Here is a 16,159-nt window from a genome sequence, read left to right on the forward strand (position 1 = left end):
CAAAGACTTGGTTTCCAGGTCAAGATCATTATTATGACTACATTCTGGGAGAATATTAGTAAAAATTAAACTAAGAACCTCTTTGTGATTAATCTCTTTGTTGTAGGCAGGGATGCTACATCTGCCACTGAGGGAGAGGTTGGGAAAGACATTTATATATGTGTTTTTTTAAGTTTTAAAAAATTTATCTTTGTTTTTGAAAGTATTACAGATGTCCCCCTTTTTTTCCCATTGACACTCCTTCCCCAGTCCTGACCCCTCACCAGCCCTTCACCGCACTATTGTCTATGTCCATGGGTCATGTATATATGCATATAAGTTCTTTGGTTGATCTCTTCCCTCCCTCACTTCTGTTACATGCTTCCATGTCTTTAGGTCTATTTTGTTTGTTTATTTTGTTCATTTGGTTCTGCATATAAATAATACCATGTGATACTGTCTTTCTCTGACTGGCTTATTTCACTTAGCATAATACTTTCCAAGTCACTCCATGCTGTCTCAAAGGGTAAGAGATCCTTCTTTTTTACAGTTTGCATAGTGTTCCATGGTGTAAGTGTACCACAGCTTTTTTATCCACTCATGTACTGACGGGCTGTTTCCAGATTTTAGCTATTGTAAATTGAGCTGCTATGAACATAGGGGTGCATATATTTTTTCTGATTGGTGTTTCTGGCTTCTTAGGATGTATTCTCAGAAGTGGGAATGACTGGGTCAAATGGCAGCTCTATTTTTAATTTTTTGAGGAAACTCCACACTATTTTCCATAGTGGCTGTGCCAGTCTGCATTCCCACCAGCAGTGTACTAGGGTTCCCTTTTCTCCACATCCTAGCCAGCACTTGTTTGTTGATTTATTGATGGTAGCCATTCTGGCAGGTGTGAGGGGCATATCATTGTTGTTTTAATTTGCAACTCTATGATGATTAGTGACATTAAGCATTTTTTCATATGTGTCTTGGACATTTGTATGTCCACTTTGGAGAAGTGTCTGTTCAGGTCCTCTGCCCATTTTTGATTGGATTGTTTGTCCTTTTGTTGAGTTGTATGAGTACTTTATATATTTTGGAAATTAACTCCTTATCAGCTATTTTATTAGCAAATATGTTTTCCCATACATTGGGTTCCCTTTTCCTTTTGATGCTGGTTTCTTTTGCTGTGCAGAAGCTTTTTATTTTCATATCATTGTTGTTTTAATTTGCAACTCTATGATGATTAGTGACATTAAGCATTTTTTCATATGTGTCTTGGACATTTGTATGTCCACTTTGGAGAAGTGTCTGTTCAGGTCCTCTGCCCATTTTTGATTGGATTGTTTGTCCTTTTGTTGAGTTGTATGAGTACTTTATATATTTTGGAAATTAACTCCTTATCAGCTATTTTATTAGCAAATATGTTTTCCCATACATTGGGTTCCCTTTTCCTTTTGATGCTGGTTTCTTTTGCTGTGCAGAAGCTTTTTATTTTGATGTAGTCCCATTCATTTATTTTTTCCTTTGTTTCTCCTGCCCTACGCATTGTATCAGTGAAAATTTTGCTATGTGAGATGACCTTTAAGCCAAACAGGGGTTCTTTTTCTGGAAGAGAACAAAATATTGCTCATATAGAGGAGTCATCTGATATTATGTGACATTTACCCTTGATCTTCTTAGAGGTAATTTGGGAAGTCTTCATTAGACAAAACCAGATTATTTCCATATGGTGCCTTACACACCTAATGATTCTAGAGAATCAGCTCCTACATCTTGCTGGTGCTGCCCTTGTGTTATGTATGTTTCAAGCTCTTCAGATTGATTGTGAATCTTTGGCCTCAGGCTGCACTTGATGTCACAGGTCTTTCTGGTTTCATTTATGTATGCACAAGGGAATTTGCTTTCCTGTCTTTGAAGCTATATTGATGCATCTTGACCTTCTAAGCCATGTAAAACCACCTACCAGACCATTTAAAACCCAAAGCTTCAGTGCATGAAACATTCATAGGAAAGGGAATAAATTTCTGCTAGAATTATTTATAATTCTCTATTATACAATTTAATATACAAATGTACACGTTAATCATACCAAATCACCCTTCCTGAAAAAGGCATTTTGCTACATGCATATATGCAAATAAGTTGTTTGCAGGTGGAAAACACTGATGAATATCCTATGTATACTGTACATAAATTTACTAGTATTATTATACACGAGATTTTCCATTAGGAAACATCATTCAATAAATATTTATCAGACACCTACTATGTAACAGGCACAGTGGGTTGGCCTTGGGTGAAAAAGGCCATAATGTCCATGTTCTTGTGGAATTTACATAATTATTCTCTGCAAAATGATGCCTTTGTGAAGGAGAAAATAATTCTGAGCCCTGGATTCGCTATATTAGACTATTTACACATTCATGTTTTTAATAACTATAAGCTTTTATTAAAATAGAAGAGGCCCAGTGCACAGATTTGTGCACTGGTGGGGTTCTCAGCCTGGCCTGCAGGGATCCAGCTGAAACTGGCTCTCCGAAATCCCCCAAGGGGTCCCAGATTGCGAGAGGGTGCAGGCCAGGCCGAGGGACCCCACTGGTGCACAATCGGCCAGGGAGGGACCGCAAAAGGGCTCCAGGATATGTCCACCTTGTCTAGCCCAGTCCCAATGGGGAGCAATCAGGGCAGATCGGAGCGGGCCACCCAAGGAGGGACCGCGGGAAGTTGGCCAGCTGGAGAGGGACTGCAGGAGGGCTCCAGGGCTTGTCCAGCTGGTCTTGCCCAGTCCCAATTGGCTGAACCCCAACAGCCATCTAACCTTGTGGTTGCAATGTCTGCCCCCTGGTGGTCAGTGCACGTCATAGCAACTGGTTGAACGGTTGAACGGTAGGTGGTTCACTTAACATATTAGGCTTTATTATATAGGATAATGTATAGACCTAGAGACATGAACAGACTCTTGAAACTCAGATGGAAGGCAGGGGAGGGTGGGCGGGAAGAGATCAACCAATGAACTTGTATGCATATATGCAAAACCCGTATACGCAGACAGTGGGTTGGTGAGGGTCTGGGGAGGATGGGAGCGGGCTGGAAGAGGTTAATGGGGGGAAAAGGGGAACCTATGTAATACTTTCAACAATAATATTTATACACAAATAAGTATACAAATCAAGTGTACAGCTCAGAGCATTTTCATCAAGTGAACACAGTCATGAAATCAGAAACCAGGTCAAGAAACAGAACATAATTATTGAGTAAATTAAGCAAGACCAAAAATTACATGTATATGATTCCATTTATATAAAATTTAATAAAGTGCAGGCAATGGTTGCTGGGGGATTAAGGAGCATGAGATGGAGGGATTACAAAGAGGCATAAGAAAACTTCTGAGAGTGATGGGATATGCTTACTCTCTTGATTGATGTTTTCAGAGGTCTATATAGATCAAAATGTATCCAATTGTACACTGTGAGATAGCCCATTTATTGTCTATCAATCATATTTTTCAAAAGTTGTACTTTTTTTAATTTGCAAAATTAATTTTGGGAGTAATTACTCTAAAGGGACATGAGGAAGCCTTCTGGTTTGATAGTTTTCTTTGGCCTGATATAGGTATATAGGCAAAAAACAAAACGTAGCAAAAAAATATAAAAGCTGTATATTTCAGATTTGTGCATTTCACTGTATTTAAGTTGCAACTTCATAAAAATAAATTTTATTAAAAAAGTTAAAAATAAAAATAATAGTAACAGAACATTATCATGCCCCAGAAGCCCCTTTTTAAACCCGATCCAGTTACTGAACTTCCCAAGTTAACCACTTTTTTGACTTTTAGCAACATAGACTAGTTTTGCTTTTTAAAATCCTTGCCAGAGAACAGTTTACTGATTTGTTTAAGCGAGGGAGGTAAAGAGGAAGGGAGGGAGGGAAGAGAGAGAAAGAGAGAGAGAGAGAGAGAGAGAGAGAGAGAGAGAAACATTGATCAGCTGCCTCCCATAAGTGCCCTGATAGGGGATCACACCCACAACCTAGGTGTGTGCCCTGACTGAAATTGAACCCATAACCTTTTGGTGCATGGGACGGCACTCCAAACTACTGAGCCTCACTGGTCAGAGCTAGTTTTGCTTTGTTTTGAACTTTATGGAAATGGAATAATATGGTATATTATCTTTTGTGTTTGCCTTCATGCACTTAGCATTATGCTTGTGAGATTTATCTGACTTGTTATTTGTGGTTGGGTTCATTCATCTTCCTTGCTATGTAGTATTCCATTGTATATTATAATTCATTATTTATTTTATCATTAAAGACATTTGGACTATTTCTAGTTGTTGTCTGTTACTGAAAATGTCACTATCAAGATTTGTGTACATGTCTTTAGGTGAACATTTCTGTTGTGGATACACTTTTGAGTTGGAGTGCTGAGTCACAGATTATGTACATATTCACCTGTATTACATACTGCCAAGCAGTTTTCTAAAGCTTTATACCAAGTTACAGTCCCACCAGTAGTGTATAAAAGTTGATTACTCTATATCTGCCGTTGGCAAACTTTTTGACTCGAGGGCCACAATGGGTCCTTAAACTGGACCGGAGGGCTGGAACAAAAGCATGGATGGAGTGTTTGTGTGAACTAATATAAATTCAAAGGAAACATCATTACATAAAAGGGTACGGTCTTTTTTTTTTTTTTTTTTTAGTTTTATTCATTTCAAACGGGCCGGATCCGGCCCGTGGGCCGTAGTTTGCCCACGGCTGCTCTATATCCTTGCCAAATATGGCATTATGTGCTTTTTCATTTTTTGTTTGTATTTTAAGTTTAAAAAACTAGCAATTGGGCTTTATGATAAACAATGAGGCATCATCAAATTTATAGCAACAGTGATAAACCCTTGGATTTTGGTCTATGCCAGTGATTCAGAATGGTATCATATTGAATTACAAACTCTATTTAACTGTTGCCAGAATTAAAGTCACTGTGTACAATGGAAAATCCTGTAAAAGTTTGCCTTTCTTACATTTGAAGTCATGGCTTTTTCAAGCCAGCAATAGTAGACCACTTTTTTTTTCAATAGGTCCAAGTTAGAACAAGTAAAAAATGCTTACAGGTCCCTTTTTTAAATTTCAAAATACACTTAGCTTTATTGAGACCTAGGGAAGAAATATATAGTTGGATGAGAGATATCAAGTGGAAATTTGGAGCAACTACTGGCCGGTAAATGATTAACATCTGACCATATTTGAGAAATGGCTGTTGGGAGATAGCTCCCATCCTGAAATAGCTTGTCAACCATATTGTAAAGCCAGGAAGGCTAACTTTTAGACCAAGACCCTTAAGAGGGAGCTGTAATGGCAAACCATCCAGCCCCTACTCCCTACCCTGCTTTAACTGCACCTTCCAAAGAAGGAATTGTACATATAATGGATACAGGCCCCAGGCCCATCCAGAAGGGCCCAGTTGAAGTAAAGAAGAACCCTATTCTTGGAAAGATGCTGATGGTTTCCCCTTTCTTTTCAGTCCAAGATTTACACTCGCACACCAACCTTATATTTGGACTTCAAATTGGACCAAGGAGCAAAGCATTCCCAGCCTGTTCCTAAAGGTATGATGGGTTCTGGGGTTTAGTGATCATTTCAGGAAAAAAGGAGGGAGGGTACTTGCTCTGGAATGTTCTTGACTCTGAACCTCAGCACAAAGGTCTATGAATTTAGTCTATGTTAAATTATGTATAAACTAGCCAATATTGATGGGTCCTTTCAAGTTATGAAAATCATAAAATATTAGGGCAGGACCCTCTGGGCCACTTCCCTCATTTTACAGGTATGAACACCAAGACCTAACAATTAGCCAGGTATCAAGGCCACATAAAGGCTTACTGGACAAGGCAGGGTTTTTATGCATGTCTCCTGACTTCCTGGCTACTATTGACTTGCAGTGTTCCTGGAGGCAAATTCAGACCTTCTTACTTATGAGCAAGCACATCTTTAATTGAGATACACATCTTTGATTGAGATATACACATTTCTTGAAAAAATATTGCTATGGAATACTTACCTTTAGGTTGACATTTAAATACAAAGAATACTAGTAATTAGAAAACTCCCAGGAATTTAAGGCCAATTTTATTAAAAAAAAAATAGAACCAGAGGCCTGGAAACATGGAACAGACTACCGGATCTCAGAGGGAAGAGGGAAGGAGCAGGGTGTGGGAAGAGATTAACCAAAGAATTTATACACATATATGCAGTGCCCTTGAACAGAGACAATAGGGTATTGAAGGCCTGAGGTGGGTAGGGAAATGGGTGGAAAGGGCAAGTGGGAAAAAAGGGAGGACATCTATAATACTTTCAACAATAAAGAAGAAAAAAAAAGGACACGTAAAAGAATGGTTACACCTGAGGTCATTAGGCATCAACCTCAGACTCATTATTTTCTTCTTTTTTTTTTTATTCTGCTTATTTTTTTTAAGTACAAAAAAAGAAATTAAGTCATTCACTTAAACATATGCCTAACTTTATACATAATTTTTATGACAATAAGTGTGGTAGCATACATACTTTAATTTTTTCTTTTTGTTTTGAGTTTGCGTCCCCACCCTTTTCCTCTCTTATCAGCCCATAGCAGTACCTTTTCTATATATCCCACAACTAGGGGAAATCACAGATGTATCCACACTTACTTTTGTACACTGACATATATATGCATGTAAATATACATATTTTGGGGGTTATTTTGTTATTGTTTTACTAAAACACATATATGTATAAGGAGTAGTTGTAAAATTTAATGAACTAATGAACTCTAAGACTGAGAGGCAGAAGGAAAATGAGCTGGATTAAGCCAAGGAATGTAGGCCAAGAAAAGCTCTCACTAGGGACCTTTGCAAGAATTGGGAACCTCCATGGAAATGAGAGCAAATGCCACAGAAAATGATTTACATATTTAAAAGCAAAGTTTTACATTTTTTATGTTTGACTAAGGGAGTTCTGACTTAAATATGTTACTGATTAAACTGTCCTACAGGGCCAGAGGTAAAATGTGACCTCCATCCCAGCTCATGTTCTTTCTTATTGCCTAAGGAAAGGGAAGAGTTTCCCAGCTGCAAAGAGCCAGTAGCTTGGAGAGGACATTTGTAGAAGACAGGAAACTGTAGGGCCAGTGACCTCTGACAGCACAATAAAAATGTGGGGATGGTATCATTCATAGTGCAGGACATAAAAGTGGGAGGAGAGGTGAGGGAAGAAAGTGAAGAAGAATTTGAAAATCTCACAAGATAACTCTTTGCTGATGCAAGGCAGAGAAGGAAATCTAATAAAATGTGGTGGTTCTTAAACAATTTGGCTCTTACTTTGCTGTAGTTTTAAGAAACAATGCTTGATGGAATTAATCTAAATTTAACAGAAGTAAGAGCAGAAGGACATTTTAAAAAGAAGGGGAGGGAGGAAGAAATCGCCCCTGTTCCTATACCATTCCCTCTAACCCTGTGTCTTCCAACTAGTAGCATGAATTATGTTATTACTAATGAAGTTGGATTCTATATCCTAATAGAAGACTTTTTCACAGGGCAAAAATAGGTGAATGTACTTGATAGATTGACTTGGCCATTCCTTTAAGCAAATATTTGGTCCTTTTGGATCATCTAAGAAAATAAACGGGGAAAGAAAACAGACCCAGGCAATTATGTGTAGACTAGTTTTCTGCTTGGAGGGTAAGTAGGAATGAAGCAAAGTGGGTAGAGGATACATGGTATTAGAACAATCAAAATAATCCCAAATAAAAATCTAGTTTAGCAGGTGAAAACTTTGAGGTTCTGTCAAATTCAGAAACCATTACTTTTTAATACCTTATGTAAATTACAATGTGTCCTTACAATGGAATGCTTTGCAGTCCTTCCCAAGGATGAGTTATTTATCTAAATTTTTACATGGAAATGTATCCAAACAGATTATTGAGTTACTTCTCATTTTTAAGCAAATATATAGTGTATAAAAGATAAAAGAAACTTAAAGTACAAATACAGAAATACTAACAATACTCATGTCAGGATAAGTATGAAGATTGCAGAAAGATTTTTTTGTTTCAGTAACATCCCATACTTTCATGGTATTAAAATACAGGGATGGGCAAAAGAGGGTTTACAGTTGTTCATACAGAAGAATACATGCAGATTATTACAATAGCTTTATTAACTCAAAAGAATTTCATTCACAATTATAAACCTACTTTTGTCCACACCTGTATTTTCAAGTTAATGTGTATTACTTTTTATAATGGAAAAATCAATAGAGATATTTATACTTTGAAAAAGAAATTTAAACAATTTTCCATGGTGAAAATTTTAAAAACCAGCTAAGGAAGGGAAGGAATGGGTTTTGTTTCAGAGTTTAATATAAATCAGGCTAAATAGGACTAGGGAAGCTTAGCATCAGTACAAAGCAGAGAGAGAAGTCCTCTAGTAGAGCCAGCCCATCCTGATAAGACACATGGAATTGGGGCTATAAATTGTTAGCATGTATTTTTACATCTACCACGAACCTCCCTCCCTGAAATTACATGACTTGAAAATTTGGCTGTGCCTTATTCATCTTCCTATCTCTACCCACAATGAGTGGTAAATGTTCACTAAATGATGGTAGACTGAACTTAGAAGACTGAGCGAGTAGGTCAATAAGGGAGAAAAGTGTGAGTGAGCTATGAGCATATAGTATTACTTCCAGAGGCTTTAAAACTTATTCTAGTAAAACCTCGGAGAGGAAAAACTGTGTCCTCTACTAGAGGACTCAGTTAGAGCCCTGCTCTTCCACCTTGAACTCTGCCCTGTATTCACTTCCCAGGTTCTTCCCTTCCCTTCCCTTCCCTTCCCTTCCCTTCCTCCCTCCCTCCCTCTGTCTTTCTGATCTTCTGGAGAACTCTGACTAATATGGCTAAGCTCTCCCTCTTCCCTTCCCTTCCCTTCCCTTTTTTATTATTGGCAGTATTACAGATATGACTCCCATTTTGTCTCTCTTTGACCCTCTCTCGGCTCTTTTCCTCTTCCACTGAAGGCATGGAGTGACATCCTAATTCCATTTTGAGCTTGCCATTTATAGATTCATGTCTCTCAGTGGTACCAGAGGATCTCTTCTAGGCTATGAGTACAATACATAAATGTCCATGAAAATCCAGTGCTGGTACTCAAAGATCCAAAGGCAGGTGGTTCATGGTTCTGAGCTCTTGGCTCCATGGGTCACAGTAGGAATTTGGTGAGTGCTGTGTACCCTCTTCACAGAAAAGTTTCCACACTAGAAAAATTGTGGGGACAGTTCCAGGGAGTGCACAGGCTGTTTAAAACCTATTTGTGGCCCCATGGATTATGCATCCCTGGATCTCATACTTTATTTTATGATAGATAAGAAAAAATGAGTACACTGAAAACTAACGTGCAACTAAGTAAAGGAAAGCATATTTCTAGCATTTGGTTCCTGGAGAGAAAGAAGCACAATGAACTATAGATAAGCCAGACTGGTATGTTGCAGTTATTAGCATGATGTTACAACTGGAAGGAACAGTTTGTTAATATAGCAGTTGGCATATAGATATATAGATATATATTGCCAAGAAAATTGTACATTGTCTAATTGGGTGGCTCTACAACATTTGGGGCCAAATCATTTAGGTTTAGGAATGTGTGTGTGTGTCCATGTGTGAGTGTGTGTTTTAAACAGTTCACAGAACTTAAATTTTTAAATATATGCCTAAAAGGAAATAAAGGATTTCATCTCCAAATTTATCTTTTATATCTGTTATATAAATTTATATATTTATATTTCATATATTTATATTTCATATAGATATTGTTATTGTTATATCTTTGTTCCTTTTGGTATTGTAGACACTAACCTTTTAATTTGCTGGTCCTTTTTCAGGGTGGACAAGCTTCATTTATACCATTTCTGGAAATGCATATATTGGTAAGTGATGTGTATGCTACTTTGGGTTCAATAGCAATATAATTTAAATTACCGAAGGGGAGGAAAGGTAGGAAAGATGGGATGGACCTTTTTATGTAATTGAATACTACACTAACTTCTGTCCAGCATCAGCTCTCTTTACATCCTAGTATATCTGGTACACCCAGGATGGGTCACCACTCAGCTTCCAGCATGTTCAGAGAGGGAGGAGAAGACAAACACCAGTCATGACATCAGCCATTTCACTGTGGCCTGTGTGCAGATATAAGGTCCATGCATGATTACGTGGGTTGACACTTTGCTAAGATCTTGACAACCTCCATACTGATAAAGGGATGGAGTTCTAGCAGGCTCCTAGGGGAGCAGGAATCTATTTCCCATGAGGTGGAAGGTGGTTTTCTCTTATTCTAAGGGTTGTATATACTAGTATGTCGCTTGTTGAGTCTAGTCTAGAAGGGATGTTCAAGACTCAAGCAACTCTCATTTTATAGATGAAGAAAGTGAAGTCTAAAGAAAGTTATTTAACTTGCTAGGCTTAGATCCAGGACCAGAACCAAGAGTTCCACAAACTCACTCCCTACACTCCACCCCATATTCTTTGTACAATGACAATGCAGTGACCATACCATCTAGCTTGTCATCCTAGCTCCTCATGGCCCACTGACCAACTTCCTGCTGTCAGTAATGTCTATGTCTCTTGGCTTGAGACTTTTTATGAAACCTGGGAAGGCTGTTCTAGCTCCAGCCAGTGCTGGAGAATTGACATTCCTAGGAGCTACCTCACTCGTCAGGTGGGATGACTCTGAGCCTGTGAGTGAGGCCTTTTCCTAAAGTTTCCTGTGAGATTATGTTCAAGCAGCCCACTGTGGGTGTGTGTTTGATAACACCCTTCATTGTCTGCCTTCCCTTTCCTAACTTTCTTGGACTGGTGTTTCCTAGGACTGCCTCCCAGCTAAACGCCTTGTACTCAAATATGCATGAAAGGCCTTGCTTCTGGGAAGACCTAAAGTAAAAGAACCAGCTTTCCCTTTCCCCTTTCCTACCCCATATGGACAGTGACGGGTGGTGTGGATGGGGGGTGGGGCACAGCACCTGACTGCTCCAAGGGATTCTGTTTCTGAGAGCTACAGACCTGAGGCTTGGTTCTTTAGATTATCTGATGCTGACCAGAACCTTATTGTCCTGAGGGCTCAATGATTAAGGGAGTGGGTGTGAAAGGGGGAAGGAGGCAGGTGAGTCAGGTGCTGGATAAGGCCAGTTTGAATCAAAAGGAAAGAGATTAGAAAAAGTCATATTGAAAAAATTAAGTTAAGTCATGAATTACTACTCTTTTACATTTAAAAATGTAAAAACTTTCTTAGTGGGCACTACAAAAGTAACATTTGATTCTGGTTAAAATGTTGTAAGGAGAAAGGGGAGAAAAATTAACAAATAATCCCAAGCCCATTTTAATCAGTAGTTATAGCCTTGTTTTCTGACCTTTAGTCTAAGAATTTATAGGTAAAAAGCTCAACAGTTCAAGGGGCGGGGGAATGAATTACACATCGATTTGTTGTTCTGTAGGTGAGGCATATTTTCCTGAGTCATCTCTACTCACTGGCCTGGTCCTTCTCGTGACCATGAGCCACAAATGCAACACATCTGGCAGGAAATGGGGTCACAGTCTATAGCATGGGAGTGAACTTGCATCTGTCCAGAGTAAACTGGACCTTGGAGAGAATCCAGCTCATAAAATGGGCCTCTTGGGACTCTGCTTTAGCCAATGAGTGACTGGCCAGATTACCTCATTTGAATATTATCTCCTTCCTTTCCTTCCATGGACCTCCTAACAGAGATGTTAATGAGAAAAACAAAAGGGCAAAAACAAATCACTAGAGAAAAAGAAATGACAAAGTAGAAATAGCTATTGAATGTATACTGATTTATAAAATCTATAAAGAGAATTCAGAAAATGCTTTCTGACTTTGCCTCAATTTTATCTTCCTTATAAAACCAGGATGGTACCTATCAGCCACAGATTGTAGGAGCTGATAAGCAAGTGATTATTCTTGTCAAAATGTCAAGCACCTCTATTATGTTTAAATAGGTATTATAAATATATATACTTTGTGCATCAGGCTGCATTAAATAGACAACACTTTGGGCTCAGAAAATAATCTGAGGCAGTTCCATAAAATGGAGATTTAGGAGGACTATTAAAATATTAATTGATGCAGGAAGTGCTTAAAAGATGAACATCAGTAGATTTAGAGTATAGACAGGTGAAGTTTTGAACAGTAGAAAGTTCTGGATGTCTAAGTTAGTCCAACAGTTTAAACTTCAAGGTGAGTATGGTGAAGCCATGGAATGGTCTTCTAATGACACCCTGAAGAAAAGAAGGAGTTAACAGAAATAAAATAAGTTTAGTAGAATTAATACTTTTTATTTTAAAAAAGTATGCATTTGAGATATCTTATGCTTGTCTGTGATCTTAATTTTTTTTTTTAAGATTGATGACCCACTCAATATGAAATCAATTCAGTGGATTAAATGAGAATATATATAAATTTTTAAATTAAATCTTTATTGTTCAGATTATTACATTTGTTCCTCTTTTCCCCCCCATAACTCCCCTCCTCCCAGTCCCACCCCACCCTCCGCCCTCACTCCCCACCCACTGAACTCAGCCATAGTTGCACGATTTTTGTCCAGTCTCTTCTTCCTTCTTCCCTCCCCCAAAATAATGCTAATCAGAGCAGGGCCTTGATAAACGTGGTTATTTTCTCAGAAGTTACAGCCATATAAAGTGTTTCACAGACCACAGGTTAAGATTGATGACCCACTGAATATGAAATCAATTCAGTGAATTAAACAAGAATATTTTTAATGAAATGAAAATAGTATAAGAATGCACAGCATAATAATGTTACTTACAAAACTCTTTCAGCTAAGTATGTACGCATATTTGTATAGTATACATTTACTTGTACAGCAGGTTATGATGTGAATGCATTTCTTACAGGGAGTTCATGACCAAAAGTTTTTTTGATATATTGTTTTTTTCAAGCCTTCTAAGCTGGCAATGAAACAGTAGCTTTAAAAATTGTCCAGGAGAGAGGTATCTTTGACACAATCTTTTACTGAGGCAGAAAGTCCTGTGATCAGCTCTCAGCTGAAATCTTTGCAGTATATGATTTAAAAAATCCAAAGAAAAGAATAAAAAGAACTACATGGTCAGAAAACCAGTAGATCCCACAGATACTAGCACTGAACCCCTTCCTTGTAGCTGTAGTGAAAATGGCATTACACATTAACACGGAGATCAAAAGGATAGAAAAGTTTAGATCCTGTATTCCTGAAGCTTGGGACAGTGTATCAGCCTGGATTCCAGTTCCCTAGAAGGACCATTATCAAGTATACTGTTGGGGCTTAGAAAATATATTTAGGAATAAAAATTATTTGTGATTATTGAATTGACAGCTAACTGACTTATAGGTAGTAAAATGTTTCAAACTTATTTAATTAAGTAATTATTCATGCTTAGTTCGTGCTCAATTCTTTGCTTCTGGTTCTGGGTAGTATTAGGAAGTTTGACACGACTCCTGGATATCAAGAAAGGTGAGGAAACACACTAGAAGCCCTCCTAATTGACCTCCACGTACCCAAAATGAACTGGACTAACTAATGTGCTTTATTCCATGGTGATTACCTTGAGTGAGGTGCCTGAACATCAAGATGATCAGCTCACTTAGCTACCTGCCCATGGCCACTCCCTCCAGCCAAATCCAAGTGAATTCAGCAGTAATGAGTGCTCTCAAATCTGTTTATGCCAGTTGCACCAATAATTGCAATTATGCAGTTTAATTAAACAAGATGGAAATTAATGAAATAATGTGAAAAGTTAGTCTTTCTAGAATAGCTAAGTCAAATGCTATGCCAACATGGACTAAAGAAAAGTTTTGAATTAGTATGAGAGAGGTGATAGTAAAAGATTGGGGGGAACTGTAATAATCTAGAAGGACTTCAGTGGCTCATTATGTACGTGCTGTACAAGGAAAGATCGTGCTTCAATCCAATCAGCAGACCTGCCTTGGCTTTCTTTCTAAAAAATTGCCAAATGAAGGCACCATTACACTTTAATTTAAAATAAAATGTTTAATACAGTTTGTCTTTTTCAGTTAATGAGTTTGATTGAATTAGATAAGAAGGCTACAACTTTATGTATAAAATTGATGTCAAAATCTATGATGGAAGTACCAGAGCATGTGGACTAGAGTAAATGGGGCAGCAATTCTTACAAAGAGAAGTAAAAGAAAAGGGAAAGCTAGCGTGTAGGGGAAAGCTGCACAGCAATTAATCACATACTATAGATGTAGCACTAACTTTAAAATATGTTTTAAAATATTTTGCCCTTTTATAACTGTTTAGGCAAACAAAAATACTTATAACTCAGTTGTTTTCAGTTAAATTTTCCTTAACTTCACTATTAGGTCTAACATTCTTGGCCAAGCTTCTCAATGGAAACTATTTATTATCTGATTTGGCTCCATTTATCATTCAAAGTAGTCAGAAACAATAAAATATATTTTCTTGGAGACTTATTTCATTCTCAGGAGATAACCAGATGGGTTAAATAGCATAGAAATGACCTGATGATAGAATCAGTCTTTGCTTTCTTTGATCCCGTTTTAAATATTTCATAAGAGAATACAGCAGGTAAAGTACACTTAGAATGATTAACCTGGAAACCCGACTCCAGTATCTGTAAGAAAGGTCTCCCTTCCAGGGGAGCATTTCAAAGGGGCTCATCAGCATCAACACTATGCTTCCTCTCCTGGATCAGCAAGGACAATAAGCAGAAATGGCATTTCTTATAAAGCTAGAATGAGAGCTCATAGGAAAACACGAGTTCTTTGTTTCTAAATAAAGATTTTTTCACAGACCAATGAACACCATAGTCAAGCAAGCCCCTGGTAGGAAGTGCAGAGAAAGCCCAATCCAGCAGTCTTTTTGAAAGCTGTCTCTTGCCAGCTTACTCCATTAAAATATAGGGAAGGGGCTGTACAATTATTTGAGTCTATGTATCAGGAACCATCCTGCATGATGAAATTAGGGGCCAGGAGTAGACCATGTGAGTAATGGGTTTCATGTATGAATTAATTGAAGGTAAAGACATGATTCATTGCTCCCAGAAAATCTCAGTAAAACACACTTAATAAAATGCTGCTTTACATCACAGTTAAAAATATTACCCGGCTTTAAATGAGATTATTCTTAGATTCCCAGAACTCTCTTTTATTGTCAAATCCTGCATGAGTAGAAAAATCAACAGAGTTCTATCATCACTTCCATGGCATTCGTTGGCCTAAATCTTGGACGAAAAAGAAGCCTTTAGTGGTATGCTGGGACTGGCTCCTGCCAGCTTTCAAGAGCTGGTTGTGCACCTCTTCCCTGACTTCACATTGGTAGCTTGAAATTGGCCACAGTGGGAGCATGTATATCACATAAATTGGCACAAGCTGCAAATCAGATTTGTTCTCCCCCTTGTCTTCAAAAACTGGTTTTATTTTTAAAAATTTATATTCTTTATTGTTTAAAGTATTACATGTCTCCTCCTCCCCCCCATTGACCTCTCCCCAGCCACTCCCACACCCCAGCACATACCGTCACCCCCCATACTGTCTGTGTCCATTGGTTATGTTTATATGCATGCATACAAGTCCTTTGGTTGGTCTCTTACCCACCCCCCGCCACCCCAAACCTCAGAGGCAAAACTAGTTGATTAGCACACCCCTGCCTCTGGGACAGAAGTTCTTGATCTTTTTTTGTGCCATGGACCTTTTTGACATTTGCCAAGGCCCCACCCCTGAACGATGTATTTTTTTTAACTCATTAAAATGTTAAAAGAACAAGTTTGTGATGTAGTTATATGTCTGCGTCTCTAACGGCATTTGAAATAACATGATCTAGCAGCCGGTATACTCTGAATTCTAATTAGTGATTAGCATAAAGTGTATTTTGAGATATCTGTAACACTGTAATGTGATATGAAAACATCTGTGGTTTCTACTGGAGATAAAATCATTGGTCCAGTTAATGCTACTGTGCTTTGTTGGCTATATTCATAACTGAAAGAAAGGCCACATTTCAGTTAGGTGTTAGTGAAAATAAAGATGTAATTTATCACCCATCCTAGTTCGTGATTGCTCTGAATTCTATCCACAGACCCCTTGGGAGCACATTAACTCTGGGTTGAGAACTC

At 38.1% G+C, this 16,159-nt stretch overlaps 1 protein-coding gene across 3 annotated transcripts in view; it reads left to right on the top strand.

The window, feature by feature from the left end:
• PIR (pirin) overlaps window positions 1-16,159 on the top strand; it is a 74,872-nt gene that overhangs the window by 45,828 nt on the left and 12,885 nt on the right. For all 3 annotated transcript variants that reach the window (XM_015571435.1, XM_006775213.2, XM_015571434.1), the window contains 2 exons: window positions 5,486-5,570; window positions 9,874-9,918. In XM_015571435.1, the coding sequence (XP_015426921.1) occupies window positions 5,486-5,570; window positions 9,874-9,918 (130 nt within the window). The remainder of the gene's footprint in view (window positions 1-5,485; window positions 5,571-9,873; window positions 9,919-16,159) is intronic.

Source organism: Myotis davidii, unplaced genomic scaffold (assembly GCF_000327345.1).
Source record: "Myotis davidii unplaced genomic scaffold, ASM32734v1 scaffold889, whole genome shotgun sequence".
NCBI classification, from domain to species: domain Eukaryota; kingdom Metazoa; phylum Chordata; class Mammalia; order Chiroptera; family Vespertilionidae; genus Myotis; species Myotis davidii.